This window comes from Arvicanthis niloticus, chromosome X (genome assembly GCF_011762505.2).
Source record: "Arvicanthis niloticus isolate mArvNil1 chromosome X, mArvNil1.pat.X, whole genome shotgun sequence".
NCBI classification, from domain to species: Eukaryota; Metazoa; Chordata; class Mammalia; order Rodentia; family Muridae; genus Arvicanthis; species Arvicanthis niloticus.
In genome coordinates, this window is record NC_047679.1 from 10,959,574 (window position 1) to 10,979,667 (window position 20,094).

A 20,094-nucleotide genomic window follows, 5' to 3' on the forward strand; every position below is an offset into this window, starting at 1 on the left:
TAAAATACTATAATGTTAAGCAAATATGCACCAAACTCTGGTGCACCCAATTTTATAAAAGCATATTAAAGGAATTAAAACCCCAGATTGACACAGACGTAATAATAGGAGGCAATTTCAGCACTCCAGTTTCTTCTGTAGATGGGACATCTGGATCAAAAATAAATTAATAAACAGAAACTTCAGAATTAAATGACCTCTTGTATCAAATGGACCTAAGAGATATCTACAGAGTAGTAAACCCAAACGCCGAGAATACACAAATATGCATTCTACTCAGCAGCACAATGGGGCTTCTCCACAGTGGAGCCCATGCTGCAACACAAGCCTTAATAAATACAGAAAAACTGAAGTAATTCCATGTATCCTGCCCAGCCAGTGTGCCATACCCTTAAAATCAACAGTAAACAAATCTCTACTAAGTATATACACTCATGGAGATTAACAATTCATTATTGAATAATGAATGGGTCATATAAGAAATTTAATATTTCTGGAACTAAATAAAACAAGCAGAGCACAACAAAACATTTGGGAAACAGTAAAAGCATTTTTGAAGAGATTTATTTATTTCATGTATGTGAGTACACTGCAGCTGTCTTCGGACACACCAGAAGAGGGCACCAGATCCCATTACAGACGGTTGTGAGCCACCATGTGGTTGCTGGGAATTGAACTCAGGACCTCTGGAAGAGCAGTCAGTGCTCTTTTTTTTAAAAGACTAATTTATTTGTTTGACATGAGTACACTGCAGCTGTCTTCAAACACACCAGAAGAGGGCATCAGATCCCATTACAGATGGTTGTGAGCCACTATGTAGTTGCTGGGAACTGAACTCAGAACCTCTGGAAGAACAGTCAGAGCTCTTAACCACTGAGCCATCTCTCCAGACCCACAGTAAAAGCATTTTTAAGAGGGAAGTTATAGCTCTAAGTGTCTGCATTTAACAAAAGAGTGCAAACAAATTACCTATTATGCAACACAAGAATTTGAAAAAACAAAAACTAGCCAAATTCAAACTCAGTAGATAGTAGAAATAATAATTTTTTAAAAATCAAGTGAAGGATTACCCAGTAAACAGGGTTCCTCCATAACTTTTTTTTTCAGTTCCTGCCTCCAGGATTTCGCAATGAGTACCTGCCCTGCCATCACACTTCACATCATGACGGATATGAGATGGAATAAACCTTTCCTCCTCAATTTGCTTTTTGTCTAAGTGTTTTCTCACAGCAATAGAAAGCACACTGCTTTCTGAGATTATATATATATATGTATATATATTTCTCGGCCTTGTTATATACTAAATATCATATTTTGAGTTCTACCCATTTTCCTGCAAATTTCAGAACTTTCATCATTTTCTATGATTAAAAACTGTCATTGTTTCTTCTGCTCATGACATCATATTTCAAACTTCTGTCATGTACATGTACCACATTTTTTGAACCATTCATTGATTATAATCTAGGCTGATTGCATATCCTGGATGCTGTGAGCAAGGCTGCAGTTGACATAAGCATGCAAGTATCTGTGGTCCACTGACTTTGAGCCTTTGAGGAGCTGCTCAGGAGTTATGGAACTGGGTCAGATGGTATATTGAGTTTCGGGTTTTAGAAGAAGTTCTCTACTGATGTCTATACTGGATATACAAGTTCATATTTCCATCAGTCATGACTAAAGGGTCCTCACTCCCCACATCCTTACCAGCATCTGTTGTCACTTGTTTTCTTGGTAGAGAACATTTTCACCAGGATAGGATGGAATTTCAAAGCAGTATTAATTTGTACTATTCTTCTTAAAAGAGAATTCTCTCAAATTCGTTAGCCCATTTCTTGATTTGAAAGATTTTATTTCCCTGGGAAAGGTGGCTTCCACTTTTAATCCCGGCACTTGGGAGGCAGAAACAGGCAGATCTCTGAGTTCGAGGCCAGCCTGTTCTACAAAGTGAGATGCAGGACAGCCAGGACTACACAGTCAAGGTTGCCTTAACATAGGGTTTCTTGTGCAGCAGGCTCTGAAATAGGACAGAAAGGGAGTGTACAGGCTTTAAAGGGAGAAGGTAGGGCTGATAATGGAGTGGGCAGCCATAGGAATTCATTGGCACTTCTTTCTCTTACCTTATCTCAGCCCGAGACAGCAAAATGAGAAGAATATGATTGGCATCCCAAATCAACGGCACAACTTTGAAATCCTACATATCAAGTGCGAGAACCTCTAAAGGAACATTTCCACAGTGAAGAGTTAAGTGACAGAGTTCTTATTCGACATGTATACTGTGTGGGAATGAGACATCATGTCAGCAACTCGGAAATATAAGGGATCAGGAAGAAGTGTGTAGTGTTGACAAAGTTGTCTGTAGACTGGGCCAGAAGAATCCACTGAGTGTAGATTCAGGATAATATCAGTTGGAGATCTCTACTTGAGATAAGGGTGAGAGAAGCCTATCTGTGGTCTTACAAAGACTTCAGGGCTACAGTTGTGATGAAGACCAGGGATGGGACAGTCCTCTCCCTGCGTGCCATTATATGAAAGTTTCACTCTGGCTTTCACCGTAAGCCATTTTGTGTGGGTAAACATCAACACCACCAACGTTAAGTGGAAGTGTAGATCCATGGTGAAGCTCATGTATCTGGCCGACTAAAGGCCCTGTTTATAATCCCTGTGTCAAAAACAAAGCAAGCTAGACAGCTGTGTGGACCAATTCCCCAGTAGAGTCATTACTGGAGCTCCAGCTCATACCAGCTTTGGACGGTGAACACTGCTATCTCATCCTTGCATAGGTGAGATCTAGTAACCCAGACCAAAGCATCTTAGCAGGGAGTTGGCATAAGCACAGAATCTGGTCTGGGAATTCAGTGTGACTTTGGGAAGGAATGTTATGAAGAACAGGAGAGGATGGTGTAGCCAGGAGAATTGAATGTGCCTTGGTTCAGTTCCAAATCTCAGGGAACAGGGCAATGGTCCATTTTCCAAGATGGGGTATCCTTGGAAAGGTGACTGAAGGTGAGAAGACATAGAAATAATGATGGCAAGAGAAGAGACCTATCCAAGGTGCATTGGAGAGGTTGGGTAAAGCAGGAGGAGTGTGAGCTATCTATTTATTTTTTGTGGAAACAGAGGAGAGCAGTGGGGATTTTGCTTTTTCTCTCTTCCTAGAAAGATTTGATCGTGGTTGGATTTTGAGTCACAGGAGATAGATACACAGAAGGAGTGGCTCACAGATCCTTGCCAGGACTAAAAATGTCATTATTAGGTTCCTGCCAGGAGACAGCTCCCTGCCCCATTCCTTCTTCTCCTGCTCCTCTTTGCATTTTTTGTTTTCTTTTGTTTGGTTGGGTTTTTTTTTGCCTCCTTCCAAGTGATAGATTCAAATTCTGTAGTGCAAAAAGAATCTCTTTTTGCCTAACCCCATACCTAACCTTCCTCTCCCATCAAACTCCATGCCTGGTGTGGATTGATGTTTTTCTGATAAGAATTCAACTTTCCTCTTTTTGACTTCCAATTCTAATTCTGATTATTAACAAGTATTTATTTTGTGGAGTTGGAGGAACTGAACTCAGGTCATGCCGTGGTGGTCCTCAACCTTCCTAATGCTGCAACCTTTTAATACAGTTCCTCATGCTGTGATGACACCCAAATCACAAAATTGTTTTCGTTGCTACTTCATAATTGTAATTTTACTATACTGTTATGAGTCATAATGTAAATATCTGTATTTTCCAATGGTCTTAAGTTACTCCTGTGAAAGGGACATAAGACAACCCCCAAGGAGCCATGACCTATAGGTTGATAACCACTACAGTTCCAAACCTCAGGAGATAGGACAATGGCTTATTTTGCTATCCCCTGGAACACTAGAACACTCTAGCACTGAGTCTCACTATTTGATTTTGTGTTTATCAATGGAACCAAACACCCTAAAGAAATGACATGAGGGAAGACATATCTACTTTCAGATAGCAATATCAGATCATTTGCTCCTTCTTGCCCAGTGCATTTGGGCAAACCTCAGTAGTAGCTGCGGATGTTCTTTCCTTCCTGGTGGACAGGGTACCGATAAAGAGGAGCTCAGGGGGTAGGGCTGATGGCTTGGCAGCTAAGTGTGCTTAGTGTCGCTCTTGTAGAGGATCTGAGTTCTAGCTCCAGCACTCACACTGTCTGTCTGGAGCCCCAGCTCCAGGGGATCAAGTGCCCTTTCCTAAACTCCTCAGGAAACTGGCATTCCTATGCACAAGAAAAACACCTAACTAAAATATAATGAAAACAAAAATCTGAGGAAAATATGGATACCACCCTTTCCTCTGCTCCCTAGGAAAGTGGATTTCTGTGAGTTTGAAACCAACCTGAGACTCTCAGACCAGCCAGAGATACATAGTAAGACCCTGTGTGATGGTTTGTATATGCTAGGCCCAGGGAGTGACACTATTGGAAGGTGTAGGCATGTCACTGTGTGTGTGGGCTTTAAGACCCTCATCCTAGGTGCCTGAAAGCCAGTATTCTGCTAGCAGCCTTCAGATAAAGGTGTAAAACTCTCAACTCTTCTTGCCTTATGCCTGTCTGGATGCTGCCATGTTCCTGCCTTGATGATCGTGGACTGAACCTCTGAACCTGTAGGCCAGCCCCATTAAATGTTGTCCTTATGAGAGTTGCCTTGGTCATGGTGTCTGTCCACAGCAGTAAAACTCTAAGACACTAGGTCTCAAAAATAGACTTTAAAAACAAAAATTTTTAAAGGGTGAGATGGTTATGTATGTTCTCAGGACTGACCATTTGGTATTGAATATGAGCTTCCCTGGAGACGATTATTCCTCCTCTTTTCAGTATTCCTTAGTTACCAGTAATCTTTATGTAGGACTGAAGCCTCTTGGCCTTTCCCCATCCATGATAGCATGTCTTTTGATATAGTCCATATTCATGTTTAGATAGTCATGTTGGTGAGACTTTATGGGTATAATTTCTGGCAGTACTAGACTGAACGGGTTGTAGTTATGTGTTTGCATATAGATAGATAGATAGATAAATAGATAGATAGATAGATAGATAGATAGATAGATAGATAGATAGATAGATGAAACAACAATTAATAAAAAAGACACCATGGAAAATATATTAGGTGAGATAACCAAGGCTCAGAAAGACTGGGACTGAAGATATGACTCAACACTTAAGAAGACAGAGTGTGATTCCCAACACCTATGTTTGTCAGCTTACAAATGTCCTACTAGTCCTTCTCCAGGAAATCTGCCTGTGACCTCCAAAGGCATTGCAGTCACATGGACATACCCCCATAGACCACATACATGTAATTAAAATAAAATAAATTAGTCCTTTAAAAAGACAAATATCACATGCCTCTCTTATTAAATGTTTATGCTAGCTTCTAAATATGTGTAATTAAGTTGAAGCAAGTGTGAGGAGAAGCCAGGAGACCCATGAGATGGGAGACTTCATGTCATTGTCTCCTCAGTGCTGTTTTTGTATGACATCCATATTGTATTTGATATTATAATTGAAATTGAATAAATGTTATGAATCCTTCAAGAGGATACGTTGGTTAGATCAGAGGCTGTCTCATCTAATTATCTCTGGGAATACCCTGAAACAATTAGTAATCTCCAGGTCATTTCTGGATCCAATAGAGTTGACAATCAGAAGCAACCATCATATGCACCCCAGGCCCTCTTCATGAATATTTTATTTTCAGACAGAGGCTAACTAAATTTACACAGGTTGCTGTCAAACTCCTGCCTCAGCCCTCTCAGTGGATGAGATTTCAGATGTACATGGTCCACTGTACACAGTTCAGCAGATTTGGGGGTTTTGTTTGTTTATTCATTTGTTTGTTGGTTGGATATTTCATTTGTTTATTTTAGGGTTTTTGTACTTGATTCTACTCAGCAGCCAGTGCTAGCTTGGACTCCCTAAGTAGTTTCAGCTTGCCTGGAAGTTGTGATCCTCCAGGGTGCTGGGATTCTATGATTAGACACCACTCTCAATAAATTATTTTTTTATTTTGTGTATGTGGAGGTCAGAAAATAAATGAGTTGGCCCTCTCCTTCCACCATGTGGGCTCATATGTCAAACTCAAGTTATCAGTCTTGGTGGCAAGGCTCCTTTCCCACTGAGCTATCTCCCTAGACCAGACTCTCAATAAATCCTCAACTTATTTGATAAATAATCCATGCTCCATTAAAGAACTTGAAAAATTCAGAGACAGGTGAGAGAAAATAGATCCATCCAAAGAATTGAGCCCTGCTTCTTCTTACCATGGCCACAGTATAAAATGGATTTTCTGAGCTGAGGATGATGTTCTGTAGAGCTGTTATGTAACACACACAAGGCACAGAATACACACACACACACACACATATGAAACATTATCACATGTATATGAATATATGTAATATATAATATAAACACTATATAAAATATAATGCATATACATATAATACATTTAGATATATTCTAGTTTCTTCTATAATCTGTTCATTCTGATTCATTAAAACAGAAAGTCCTGGCTGTAGTGGTGGTACATGCCTTTAATGTCAACACTTGGGAGATATGTCGGAGTTTGAAGAACAGTCTGGTCTATTGAGTGAGTTCCAAATCATTGTGACATACTTCATGAGAACCCGAATCAAAAGTCAAACAAACAAAAAGAAAGAGAGCCCTGTGAAGGCCCCACAGATCTATTGAGCTATCCATGTGTGTAACCCACAGACCTTCCCAAGGTCCCCATCTGAGTCCTCTGTCCTCTTCACTGTATTCTTTGAGACAAGGTGTCTCCCTGCTCACTGTTCCAGCTAGACTCGCTGGCCAGAAGCCTCTTAGCATCCCCTGTCTCTTACCCCATTAGTTCTAAGGTTCCAGACACCAGCTACCATGCCCAGCTTTCATGCAGCTGCTGGAGCTCTGTTTTCGGGTCTTTGTGCTTGAAATCAGGTTCTTTACTCTGAGCCATCTTTCAAGCCTCCCCCACAAAATCCCCTTTTAATGATAAGATAAAATCAAAACACTATTAAAAGTGTACTAAAAAGAAAAAGGGAACTCGAAGGGTAAAAAGGAAAGAAATGCAACTCTGTAGCAGCTTCTTTTTTTCTTCACTAAGTTTTCTTCACTTTACATCCAGGATCAGAGCTTCCCTCCCTCCTCTCCTCCCAGTCCATAAGCTCTGTGACTCTAGAGATCACTGACTAGTATACCCAGATAGAACATCAGTCCTTCTTACCTCACCACCCCCTCATCCACCCCATCTCCCCTTCTCCCCAAAAAAGGGGAGGCCTCCCATGGACATCAACCAGCCCATGGATATCAAGCCGCAGCAAGCATATGTGCATCCTCTCCCACTGAGGCTAGACAAGGCAGCCCAGTTAGGGGAAAGGGACCCAATCGCAGGCAACAGATTCAGGGGAAAGCCCCTTCTCCCACTGTAAGAGTCCCACATGAAGTCCCAACTACACAACTGTTACATATGTGCAGAAGGCCTGGGTCCATCCATTCATACTCTCTGGTTGGCAGAGACAACATTTAATTGGGGATAGCATACACGTTCAGAGGTTCAGTCCATTATCATCAAGTGGGAACGTGGCAGCATCCAGGCAGGCACGGAGCTGGAGGAGCCGAGAGTTCTACATCTTGTTCCAAAGGCAAACAGGAGAAGACTGGCTTCTAGGCAGATAGGAGGAAGGTCTCTCAAAGCCCACACCCATGGTGACACACTTCCTCCAACAAGGCCATACCTTCTAATAGCGCCACTTCCTGGGCCAAGCATATTCATACCACCACATATAGCCTGTCCAGGACAGATGTCAAATATCCCACCAGAACTTCCTCCACTTCTTCCCTTTTTGATATACCAGAGACCTCTGCTGGTCATACTTGGCTCTGCAGCCCGTGGTTCGGGGTGACTGATGTTCTCAAGAGTCACAGAACTTATGGGATGTCTCCATAGAGTAAGGGAATTTATTGGAATGATTTACAGTCTGCAGACCAACTAACCCAACAATGGGCAGCCATGAATCAGAAGTCCAAGAATCTAATAGTTGCTCAAATCGCATAAGGCTAGATATTTCAACTGGTCTTCTTTATCAGCTAGAATCCTAAAGAAGTAGGCTCTGGTAGATGTGCTAGCAAGTAAGTGAAAGCAGGCAGAGAAGAACGAACCCTTCCTTCCATTGTCTTTATGTAAGCCTCTAGTAGAAGGTATGGCCCAGATTAAAGGTATGTACCACCATGCCTAGACCTAAGCTGTTCTTTACTTGGAACTTGTTCTGTCCCAGGCTGGCCTTGAACTCAGAGATCTTTCTGCCTCTGTCTCCTGGAATTAAAGGCTCGTACCACCTTGCCTGGGCTTAAGATTTTCATGGCCACTATGCCTCAAGATCCAGATCAAAAACCTATGTCTTCCAGCATCAAGATCTAGATCACGGGTGCGCCCTCCAATTGTGGATTGTAGTTCATACCAGATATAGTCAAGTTGACAACTGGGAGTAGCCATCACACTTGGGGAGTCCCTAAGTGTGTCAGGAGTTGGAGAAACACGCTCAGTACTAAGATCTCTGCAAGCAAACCTGACCCTATACTTGCACTGAGGAGCCTGCGGGAGGTGTACAGCTGTGGATATGCGGTCACCACTAGATGTGCGGTCACCACTAGAGCTTCAGAGTGCTCAGTCTCTACAACTGTGAAGAATCTCACTGCAGATCCGTGGGTCTATCAACTGGCCAACCATTGACCTCATGCTTAAAGCTGTCAACCTCCTAAATTATACTCAGTGAATGAGATCAACTCTGAGCCACTGAGGGCAGGGCACTGAGGGAGATGTCCTCCCAATGGACATCTCCAGCTCTCCACAGCCGTCTCTCATAACTCTCTCATTCTCTGTGGCAATCTGAATTCAGGCTCCCTGACCTGTGACTGTTTCCGGTTCTCTTGCCCCAAACTAACAACAAACAGATAAGTTTTAGATATTAGGTTCCCTCTCTTAAGTCAAATGTCCACCAGAGCTTTCTTCACTTTAATATCTTCCTTTCTTGGGTGAAGATCGGATGCTCCAACGTTCTGTAGTAGAGGGAGTGTCCAAGTGTTCAGCGGTCTCTATAAATTGGCTAAGTTTTAGAAGCTATGCTTTGTGCGTCCCATAATTTCAGTTATCTCAATCATTCTGGATTTCTGACGGGGTTGAAGACTTACAGTCTCATAGCCAATCCCAGCTATTTACTTTGAGAGAAAAGATTTGAGAGGATGGTTTTCAGCTGACATTCATCCTAAAGCCAAGAAAAAAGCCAGGTTCAAAACTAAGTGTTTTAGTTATGAGAGATGACAGAGGTTCTGGTTAGTCAACAAAATGATGGACTGGGTATTAGGTCTATCTTGTATCTTACTGACACAAATTGGTATAGTTATGCTCTAATTGTATGTTAAGAGAAAAGTTTTATTTTAACAGGAAGAGTGATATGTAGGAGGAGCTAAGGTGGGAGGAGTAAGAAGAGGAAGAGGAGGAGTAAGGAGAGGAGGAGGAGAGGAGGAACTAGGTGATGAGAGAGAAAGAGAGAGAGAGAGAGAGAGAGAGAGAGAGAGAGAGAGAGAGAGAGAAACAAACATGGAGGCAGATGTTCACATGTCTCTGCCAGTCAAAGATAGTTGGTAAATCTAGGTTGGGTATTGGGTTACACTTCTGATTGTATGGGCATCTTGTTATTGAGCATTACCAAACTTATAAAGCCTTTGATTAACATTTAAAAAATTGTATAAAAGCAAAAAGGAGAAGGGGGTATGGGACAGGGGTTTTCTAGGGAGGAGAAATGGGGGAAGTGGATGGCATCTGAAATGTAAATAAAATATACAATAAAAGGTAAATAAATAAATAAATCTTCCCTTCTTGACAGACTAGAGACCTCTGCTGGTCACACTTGGCTCTGCAGTCCGTGGGTTGGGACTACTAATGTTCTATCTGTATCTATCTAATGTATGTATCCATCTTTTGATGGTGCCCTGAAAAGATCTCCAAGTTATAGAGAGTGACAGAATCAGATTCCTCTCCGTAGCTGCTCTGTCCTACAAAGCTCAGCACTGGACTTGAGCCTTGCAAGAGCTGTGAGCTTACCCTGCGAGTTACCGCTGCCAGTCTCTTTTGACCAGGGCTTAACTGTGGGATGAGACTTCTGCTTCCCCTCGTCCCACCAAAGCACTGCATGGCAAGAGCTGAGTGCAGCTTCTGATTGCTAAGTTACCCTTCGCCACGCTACCCACCTGTCCTAGCCCTCCCTCGGTGAATTTCCACTGCTCTTCCTCTCTTTCTTTTCTCAGGAAGGAGACTCTTTCTTCTTTCTGCTCATTCATTCTCTTTTACTGCATCACGTGGGAGAAAGCTTCTAATCTGCCACCCTACTCAGAAGTCATTTATGAACAATTTGTATCAAGTTTGTTTATAGTTTGTTTTGTTGTTTGTTTGTGGATTGGTTTCTTTTGAAACATACTCTTTCTGTATACTCCTGGATGTCCTGAAACCTAGGACAGGTCTGCCTGGAAATCAGATATCCTCCTGCCTCTGCCTCCTAAGTGCTAGGATTAAATTTGTGCGCCACCACACCTGGCCTCTATTGATTTTTTTTCCAAGTATGGAAAATTATGGATCTAGTTATGTCTTTATCGCTTGTCTCCATTTCCAACCTTTTAAATAATTTCTTTATCCCTTATCCTCCTTTCTAGCTTTTCTGCTGGGTCTTCCTCTCCCCCAAATTAAACTGCCTGTGCTTTCATGTCAGGCAAATACAGAGATGGATAGATGATAAGTAGATGGATGGATAGATAGATAGATAGATAGATAGACACAGATTAGATGGATAATGAAGGATTTCCCTTCCCACTATCTTCTCTTCTTCCTCCCTTCCTTGAGGCCCTGTCTGTACCTCCACCTATTTCTTTTTTATTTTCATATATATGTACTTATATACATTTTTAAAAAGAGTCTCATATTGCCCTGGTGGGCCTCCAGCTCTCTATGTAGCTAAAGATGGGTTTGAACTCCTGATCCTCCTGTCTCTACTTCCCAAGTACTGGGATGTCCCACTACACCCAGTTTACACTTTAAAAACCAAACAAAACAAAATCTAGATTCCAGTGGGAAAAAAGAGGATGTTCACTTGAAAGAGAGCAAGGAGGTGTATAAGGGACAGTTTGGGGAGAGGAAAAGGAAGGGAGAAATGATATAATTATATTATAATGTCAAAATGGGGTAGGTGGTGGGGTTGGGACATCCACTTGGAGATGGAGGAGGAAGAATGAGATGAGTAACTGTCAGAGGACCAAACAGGAGGGGGATAAAGACTGGACTGTAAAAAAAAAATGATTTAAATAAATATCTAAAATAAAAATAAAACATGAAAAGTTTTCATGAGTAAAAAATATAGATCCCAGCCAGTCATGATGGCTTCCAACACTTAGGAGTCAGGGGCAGGAAGATTTCTGTGAGTTTCAGTCTAGTCTGGTCTATATATTGAGTTCCAAGCCAACGAGGGCTACATATTGCGATCTTCTTTCAGAAAAAAAAAATGTAGATTGCACACATGGAACAAGCATGTGAGATTTGTCTGAGTCTGGCTTATTTCACTGAAAGTTGAAAAGTCTTTGGTTCTACTTTCCTACAAGTAACATAGTTTCACTCTTTACAGCAGGAGAGCTCAGTTGCTGCTGAAACATTTCTCAGTTGTAAACCTGAGGCCTACGGTACGTGAGACTTAACTGTCTTTCTTTATTCAACCCCATCTGAAAAGTCTTTTAATGTTATTGAAGTGTACACCATTGTATCCTTGCCAACAAAGTTGTGTTTGTTTGTTTGTTTGTGTTATAGGTGGGATCATGCTTTATAGCCTAATCTGGCCTAAACTCATAATCCTCCTGCCTCAACCTCCAAAGTGATAGAGTTACCCATGGTGCCTGGCTTAAAGAGAGCTATTGTCTTATCTCGTCTTCATCCTTTCATGGTGCTGGGTGTTACAGTGCAGGTAAGCATCCTCTTCCGAGCTGCACCAGTATAGGGTCCGAGAAATCTGCTCTTAATCCATTTGCTCTTTTTTTTATAAGTAGAGTGTTGCTTCTCTCAGAAACTGTTTGCTTTGCTTTGCCTTGCCTTGCTTTTTTGATACTCTGGGTAGAGCCCAGGCCTTCTCACATGCTAATCCAAGATTCTACTACCCTGCTGCCTTCCTTCATTCAAGAGTTTACATGGCATTAGGTCTAGAAGTGTATTCTACCCAGAGTACGATCTTCTCTTTAGGTCTGCAGTGTTTTTCTAAGTCTAAGAAATTGTCATTCGTTTAACTATTCCATTTCTGTTTGCTCTCCTCTAATGAAGGTATTATTTGGTGAATTTGGGCTTTCTACTTCTCTCTATTAAATTATCCCTCATTGATCCCATCTCTATTCACTCCTGGTGACTACTAAAACAGTTCACGAGCTTACTCTTTAGCTTGGCAACTGTTTTGTACATGTATGTGGTGGTAGGAGTGCAAGAAAGATCTTAGTATGTAACCCAGGCTAGCATCGAGCTCACGATCCTTCTTCCTCAGTATCCCAAGATTATAATTATGTGCTCCCATGCCCAACTCAGTAGCTGCTTTTCAGCTGGATTTATTTTAATATCCAACCTACTCTGTTGATTTGTTTATTTCAACTATTTTCTCATACCCAGTAAGTACAGCAGTTCTCTACAGCTGTGCAGTATAGGCAATTTATGCTTATGCCCGACGAGCTTACAGATAAATGAGACTCTGATTATGGTTATTTTATTTGGTTTTGACAATTACCTGGGGATGGGGGGGTAACCCTAATCCACTCTTCTAACTTCGGGCCTTGCTACCTCACCAGCAGTGTACCCCAGATACTTATTGTTTCTCCTGGCCACATGTTCATGGTTTATCTCCCCTCATGGAGGCTTCCTCCTCTCCTCTCATTCTTCTTCCTTCTCCTCCTGGTCTCTTCTCTCTTTTTTCTCTTCTCTACCCAGCCCCCAACTCAAAATCCACCTACCTCTTATCCCTCCAGTAATTGACTGTAGCCAATTTTATTTAACCAATAGTCTTAAATCAAGGAACAAGGTTGACACAACAAAAGCTTGTAAATGTGAGAAGTCACTTGTAGGTCTAGACTTTCAGGTTCAGAATTTAGTTTTACAATACATAGCAACAGACTCAACCTCAACGGTTCCCCTTTTTTGTCTAAATAACAAGCTCTTTCTCTTATAATAATAAGCAACATACCCTAGGAACAATTATGAAATTATTATGGAAGTTATTAGGTAAGAGTTACATTTAGCCGAGCAGTGGTGGCGCAAGCCTTTAATCCCAGCACTTGGGAGGCAGAGGCAGGCAGATTTCTAAGTTTGAGGCCAGCCTGGTCTACAGAGTGAGTTCCAGGACAGCCAGGGCTACACAGAGAAACCCTGTCTCGGGAAAAAAAAGAGAGAGAGAGAGAGTTACATTTGAAAACTACAGTCTGCCCATATTTGGCAACTCAGGAAAAAGTATTCTATTATCTGTCGTATCCTGGTGAGTTTAGAGTTCTGTGTCTAGATCAGTTTCTGCCGTAACTTGTATTGTCATCATAAAATTACCTTCTTAGACCAAGAGCATCCTCTTAAATCCTAAACAACTTAAGCTTATAGTGAGGCTATGACTATTTAGTCTTCAACCCCATCAGAGAACCAAAAGGGAAATATTGCCTGAGTAAGTAAGAAGCATAAGGATGCAGCTTCCACAAATTATAGAAATGACAGAGACAGCTGACCACTTGGACAGTGCCAAATATTCTGTATAACATTGGAGCATCTGTCTTCAGTCTTTTAGCCCAGAATATCTGACCGACCTTTTGTGAAGCAGGAGTTATGAAGGACTTGCTCAGTCTGTGCTGTGGTTTGAATATGCTTGGCCCAGGAACTGGCACTATGTGGGGGTATGGCCTTGTTGGAAGAACTGTGTCACTGTTGGGGTGGGCTTTGAGACTCTCCTCTTCCCCTGACTGCCTTCAAGCACTGCTCTTCCAGAGGTCCTGAGTTCAATTCCCAGCAACCACATGGTGGCTCACAACCATCTGAATTGGGATCTGATGCCCTCAGATTTAGCATTACAATACAAAGCAACAGACCAATGAGACCACGAGAAGATAGGTAAAAGTTCGAGGTTGGTACTTAGTGAATTTCTGAAGCTAAGCTCAACCAATCACTTCCCTTCCTTTTGCCTGTGTCTCTCCCTCGAAGCTTCCAGAACTTCTCTGTTAGCCATTCATCTGTAGTGTATAAGGATCCAGGCATGAATGAAATGTGTTGCTATTGCACACTAGAGAGTGGGAGAGTGGTGCGCAGGGATTGCTCAGTTATGGGCCAGCCTTGGTTCCCATGAGACTGTCCCACTCCACTTAAGCCTTAACATCTCTTAAGCCTCTGAGCTGGCACTGGGCCAGGCCTGCCGAGTTTCTTTCCCCTGATATTTACAAAATTGATACTGAGCCTTTCAGAAAACACAACGAAAGTAGAGGATGTCATTAAGAAAATACCTCAGCTGATTCTCTACCCATGGCCCTGAATGTCTCACTCCCAGAAGTATCCAACCTGTGGGGATCTCAGGATACATATAAATGCAGCCCAGCACAGATCACATCATGTTGAAATGCAAAAATGTTGAACATCCATACAGGTCATCTAATGCCCCAAACAATCAAGATTCTTTTTGCCACAGGACTGGCAATGTAGGCCACCGTGCTTGCTCAGCACACACAAGGCCCGAAGTGTAAACCCCAGTACTTCCCCAAACAGAATAGTTGTTGCTGGCAGCTATTTGGAAATCCAACTACATCCACCAGTCTTCTGGATCATCTATAGGGATAGTGAAAGGAAGGAAGCCAGCAACTACTGCTGATCTCCATCTTCGTATTGAACCACAAATGCCTTCCCTTTTGTTCTGAGCTGTTCTCATCTGATAGCTCAGGCTAGCCTCAGACCCACTGGGAAGCTAGCTCAAGCTAACTTAGAGCTACATCCTCCTGCCTCAGCCTCCCAAATGCTGGGCTTATAGGCATGTGCCACTGTCCTAGCTCCAATGCCTTTACATTTTAACAGTTTGTCATTGCAACCATAACAGCTAAAATACACAGTAACTCTTAGTGTTGGCTGCTGTTCTTGGCACTCTAATATATTAACTCATTGATCATAACAATCAAATGAGTTCATTGCTGTATTACCAATTTACTCGAGTAAATGCAAACACAGAAAGGTCGTGTGACTTATACACAGTCCAGTTTTGAATTCCGGTCTGTAATCTGGCTCCAGAGTTTGTACCTGAAACTGTTGGCGCTTTTATCCATCATACTCTCTGTCTTCCAACCCCTAAGGGATTTACTATACTACCCAGGCTGGCCTAAAATCCCTGGGCTAAAGCAATCCTCCTGCACCAATGCTCCCCTCCAACCCCCACCCCCACCCCGTCAGACAGACACCAGGACAGAGAGACACATGAGACTCGGGCTCAGATTTAGTGGCCTTTTTTTTTTTTTAGTTTGAAGACTCATGTATGTTTTTAATCATTGTATTATGTGTATGAGTGTTTTGCTTACATACATGTATGTGCACCACATGCATGCTTGATGCCTGCTAAGGTCAGATGAGGGTGTTGGATGGCCTGGAACTGGAGTTAAAAATGATGTAAGTCACCATGTCAGTGCTGGGAATCAACACAAGTCTTCTCTAAGAGCAACAAGTGTTTGTAACCACTGAGCCAGCACTCCAGCCTCCCAAGATTCGTGTCTCAAGGTCAGAAAATTCTAGATCATTATTTCAACTAGTGCCTTTTCTCCATTCTTTCTTTGTATATTTTATATCTGAAAAGCCTGCTAGATGATGTTGAGACTTCCTTTTGTTCCTTGTTTCTTAGTCCTTTTGTGCTATGCCAAAATACTACTGAACATTTTTTACATGCGTGGGTGTTCTGCCTGCATTTGTGTCTATACACAGGAAGGCCAGAAGAGGGCATCAGATCTCCTGGAACTGGAGTTACAGACAATTTTGGGGCTTCCCTATGGGTCCTGGGACTTGAACCCAGGTCCTCAGCAAGAGTAGCCAGTAATCGTAACAACTGAACCATCAATCTCTCCAGGCCCTGAACATATTTTTAATACTCATTTTCCTAGGTATGTTTGCTGATATGATACCTTTACTGATATGCAATAACTTTTTTATATATTAAGAACAGTGTTTTTTAAGATTTATTTATTTACTTTATGTATGTGAGTACACTGTCGCTGTCTTCAGACACACCAGAAGAGGGCATCAGATCCCATTACAGATGGTTGTAAGCCACCATGTGGTTGTTGGGAATTGAACTCAGGACCTCTGGAAGAGCAGTCGGTGCTCTTAACTGCTCCAGCCCTCAAATTTATGATTCTTTAGGACAGTGAATATGTGACAGACCATTATAGTTGCAATAAAAACTGAATACATATAGAAATAGGTCAGTTATCTGAACAAAATAGTAAGTTAAGAAACAGACTAATCTGTATATGAAACTTAAGCTTGCATTTCCAAATAGAAGATAGATTTTTATGATAAATGATTATTTGACAAGTGCCTTTCCATCTAAAAAAAATCAAATTCTTACCTGACAGCAGGAAAATAATAAATCTAAGAAAAAAAATGTTCACTACAAAGTAGATGGCAGCTGGGTCATACATGTTTGTAATCTCAATTCTAGGGAGGCAGAAGCAGGACAGTTGTGAGTTTGGGTAGCTATCCTGGGCTACCCCAGGATATCATAAATAAATAATTTTAAAATCACAAACATAACTCAGAAACCCAGAACAAGTGTCACTGGACTAAAAAGCAAATTGGGCGTAGAGCTGTGTCCCAAAGCAAGCTTCTTCTGCCTACCTTCCTTGGCTCATGGCTCTCGTCTTGCATCTTGGAAAGCCAACAACATAACATTCCTTTGCCTGTTTCTGCCTCTTTTTCTGAGAACTGTCTACCTCCCACTTATAAAGACCACTTTGGTGACATTGGAACCATCAGGATAAATGAACGCGATCTCACTATTTTAAAGTTGAATTACCTTAATTCCATCTGCGACTGTAATTTCCCTTCAACGTGTTCATGGGTTCTGTGAATTGGGAGATGAGTATCTTTGAGGGACCCTTGTTTTACTTAACACACTACTGTAGCCCCTTGACTATGGTTTTTAAGCTACATGGCAGCATTTGTTAGGGCAATTATTTTCAAAGTCTCCCGGGCTGTGAGCTGGGGGGAGCTCAGTGGGTAGAGTGCTTGCCTTGCATGCACAAGGCACTGGATCTGATCTCCAGCCTTAGAATAAGGAAATGCTTGGGTATTCTTAGTTGTGTGTGCATGGGACTGGGGACTGAATCAAAGCCTCACCAGTGCGAACTAGGTGAGCCCTCTCCCAGTGGGCTCTAAGCTCCAGCTCCCCCAAACTTTCTATTTCTGAAACATATTCTCATTAAATCACTTCATTGGCTTTAAACTCGCTCTGTGGCCTAGGTAGGCCTTGGGCCTGTGATCCACCTACCTCAGCCTCCTACACAGTTGGAATTACAAACCTATGCCTCCAGGTCTGGCTTAGCTGTTCTTTATGTATTAATTCTGCTATTATTTAGTTTGTATTGGCAAACTTCAGGTTTTTTTTTTTTAATCTGTTCTTCCTTGTTTAAATCCTGCTTTCTCATTGACAAACTTTAAAACTCAAGAAAACTCCACCTGGATTCTGTTAACAACAGAAATTCTACAAGACAAATGCCAAAGGGGCCTGGGTGCAGTTCAGTTGGTGTGCCTGGTACACAGAAGCTACCCACTACCCCACCTGACTCTGGTCAAGTAGTCATGCTAATCTCGTGTCTAGTGGCAGTAAGGGTCAAGGAAGAGGTAAAGGGGGAGCAGGTGGTTCTGCCTGGTGATGCACTCATGTAAGGCCAGTACCTGAATAACTACAGAATGAGTATGGGGAACTTAGGACCTCGTTGGCTACCTGGCAAATTTGAGATCAGCCTAGACTACTACATGAGACCTTGTCTCCAATAAAAACAAACAAACAAACAAGAAGAGAGACTGGGCATGGTAGCGTATGTCTGTAATCACATCACTCAGGGGGATCATTACAACTTCAAAACTAGCTACAACGTGAAACTGTTTAAAACACACAGAAGAAGAGAGGAAAAGAAAGGGAAGGGGAAGAGAGGTGTGTGTGTGTGTGTGTGTGTGTGTGTGTGTGTGTGTGTGTGTGTGTGTTAACCCTCTTGAAGCCAAGGTTTTGAGACCAAAGTTGTTACTAAAATTCCACTCCAGGGGAGATATAAGCACCATCTATCTACCCCTTCTCCTAAGGTCCCAGCCACAAACTGAGGCAAGAATCCGCCAATGCTCCCTCTGGGAAAAGAATGAGCTTACTGGGCTTCCTTACAGAACATAGGTGACAGGTTCCTTGCAGGGGTGTGGGCATCTATTCTCCAACCAGCATCACCTAGAAAGCCTTACACATCACAGATGAGGGCTTCCCCAGAGCCACATAGATGGAGCAAGCCCCCTTCTGGCCTCATTATGCAGAGTTGCCAGTTGGTAGGGAGCAGTTGGACACTCGGGGTGGAGGGAGTTACAAAAAGTGTCAGTAAGCCCAGCTGGCTTGATCTTTTCATGGGGGTGGGCACAGCTGAATGCGCCAAGATGGCAGCTGCTCGGCTGAGAAAGCAATCACTCACGGCACACTTGAACACCATGGTGAAACTGAGCTAAGAAAATTCAAAAATAGGACAGAGGGGAGTTTGTTCATTATTTTCCTTGCTGTTATAACAAAATTGATGTGGGCGAAGTCCAGTTTCTGATGGTAAAGGCACTCAAGGGTTGATTACACTATGTCCACAGTCAGGAAGCACAGAAAGAGCAAGCGATAACCGCACTCACTTTCTTCTTTTCCTTTTTAATTCAGTCTGGGGCCTCATGTCATGGGGAGAGTGTCATCCACATGCAGCATCTTTTCCTCCTCAAACCTATCTGAAAACACGTTCACAGACCAACCCAGAGGTACATCTCCTAGACAATTCCAAATCCAATGAAGTTGGCAAGACCACCCATCACATAGGGGGAAATACTATTTATCAGTAGTGGCCGATGCATGCATGAAGATTATTTGGGGAGGCTTGGGCAGGTATCAAGCCTTTGGTTTTCTTCTCGGCACAATAAACATTAAAGATATAAAAGATGTGGGAAGAGAAGTGTTGCCTGCATCTGAACCTTTCTTCCATAAGTATGTAAATGTAACTGCAGTATAATTTTCTTTTTTGTTTTTTTTGTTTGTTTGTTTGTTTTTTTATTGGTTTTTCAAGACAGGGTTTCTCTGTGTAGCCCTGGCTGTCCTGGAACTCACTCTGTAGACCAGGCTGGCCTCGAACTCAGAAATCCGCCTGCCTCTGCCTCCCAAGTGCTGGGATTAAAGGCGTGTGTCACCACTGCCCGGTTCTGCAGTATAATTTTCATCTATTAGGTAGCCAATAGTACATTTTGTAACTCTCAATCATTGACAAAGCTGTGGTTAAATCTTCATGCTAGCCCCTCCTTACTCCTTACTCTTGCTTGGACCTGCATTTATGCCTTGGGGAGTTCGCACTTGCTGTTTTCTCTGCTTGGGAAATCCTTTGCTTCAGGGTTCAAAATGATCCTTTACGGAGCTGGAGAGATGGCTCAGCAGTTAAGAGTACGTGCTACTCTTGCAGAGGACCTGCCTTTGGTTCTTAGCAACAATATAGCGGCTCAGAACCATCTGTAACTCCATTCCAGGGAATCCAGTGCCGCCTTCTGGCCTCTGCAGCAACCAAGCATGAATATGCTGCACTTACATATATGAGCCCCTCATACACAAAAATAAATAAGTAAATAAATAAAGTTTTTTTTTTAAAGTTCAGGCATAGCAATGTATGTGTTTAATCTCAACACTTGGGAGGCAGAAACAAAGGTAGGTAGATGTCTGTGAGTTCCAAGCCAGCCTGGTGTACACAGCAAGTTCCAGGTCACCAAAGGCTACATAGTGTGACCCTGTATCAAAATCG

The 20,094-nt window shown here is 42.3% G+C and overlaps 1 protein-coding gene across 5 annotated transcripts in view; it reads left to right on the top strand.

Moving 5' to 3' along the window:
• LOC143435525 (uncharacterized) overlaps positions 1-20,094 on the top strand; it is a 230,881-nt gene that overhangs the window by 190,316 nt on the left and 20,471 nt on the right. For 3 of the 5 annotated variants that reach the window (XM_076918506.1, XM_076918507.1, XM_076918508.1), the window contains one exon: positions 1,108-1,283. In XM_076918506.1, coding sequence (XP_076774621.1) covers positions 1,108-1,185 — 78 coding nt within the window. In that variant the 3' untranslated portion in view covers positions 1,186-1,283. Of the gene's footprint in view, positions 1-1,107; positions 1,284-2,127; positions 5,558-20,094 lie in introns of those variants that run through there. The other 2 variants (XR_013105897.1, XM_076918509.1) reach the window with 2 other exon arrangements.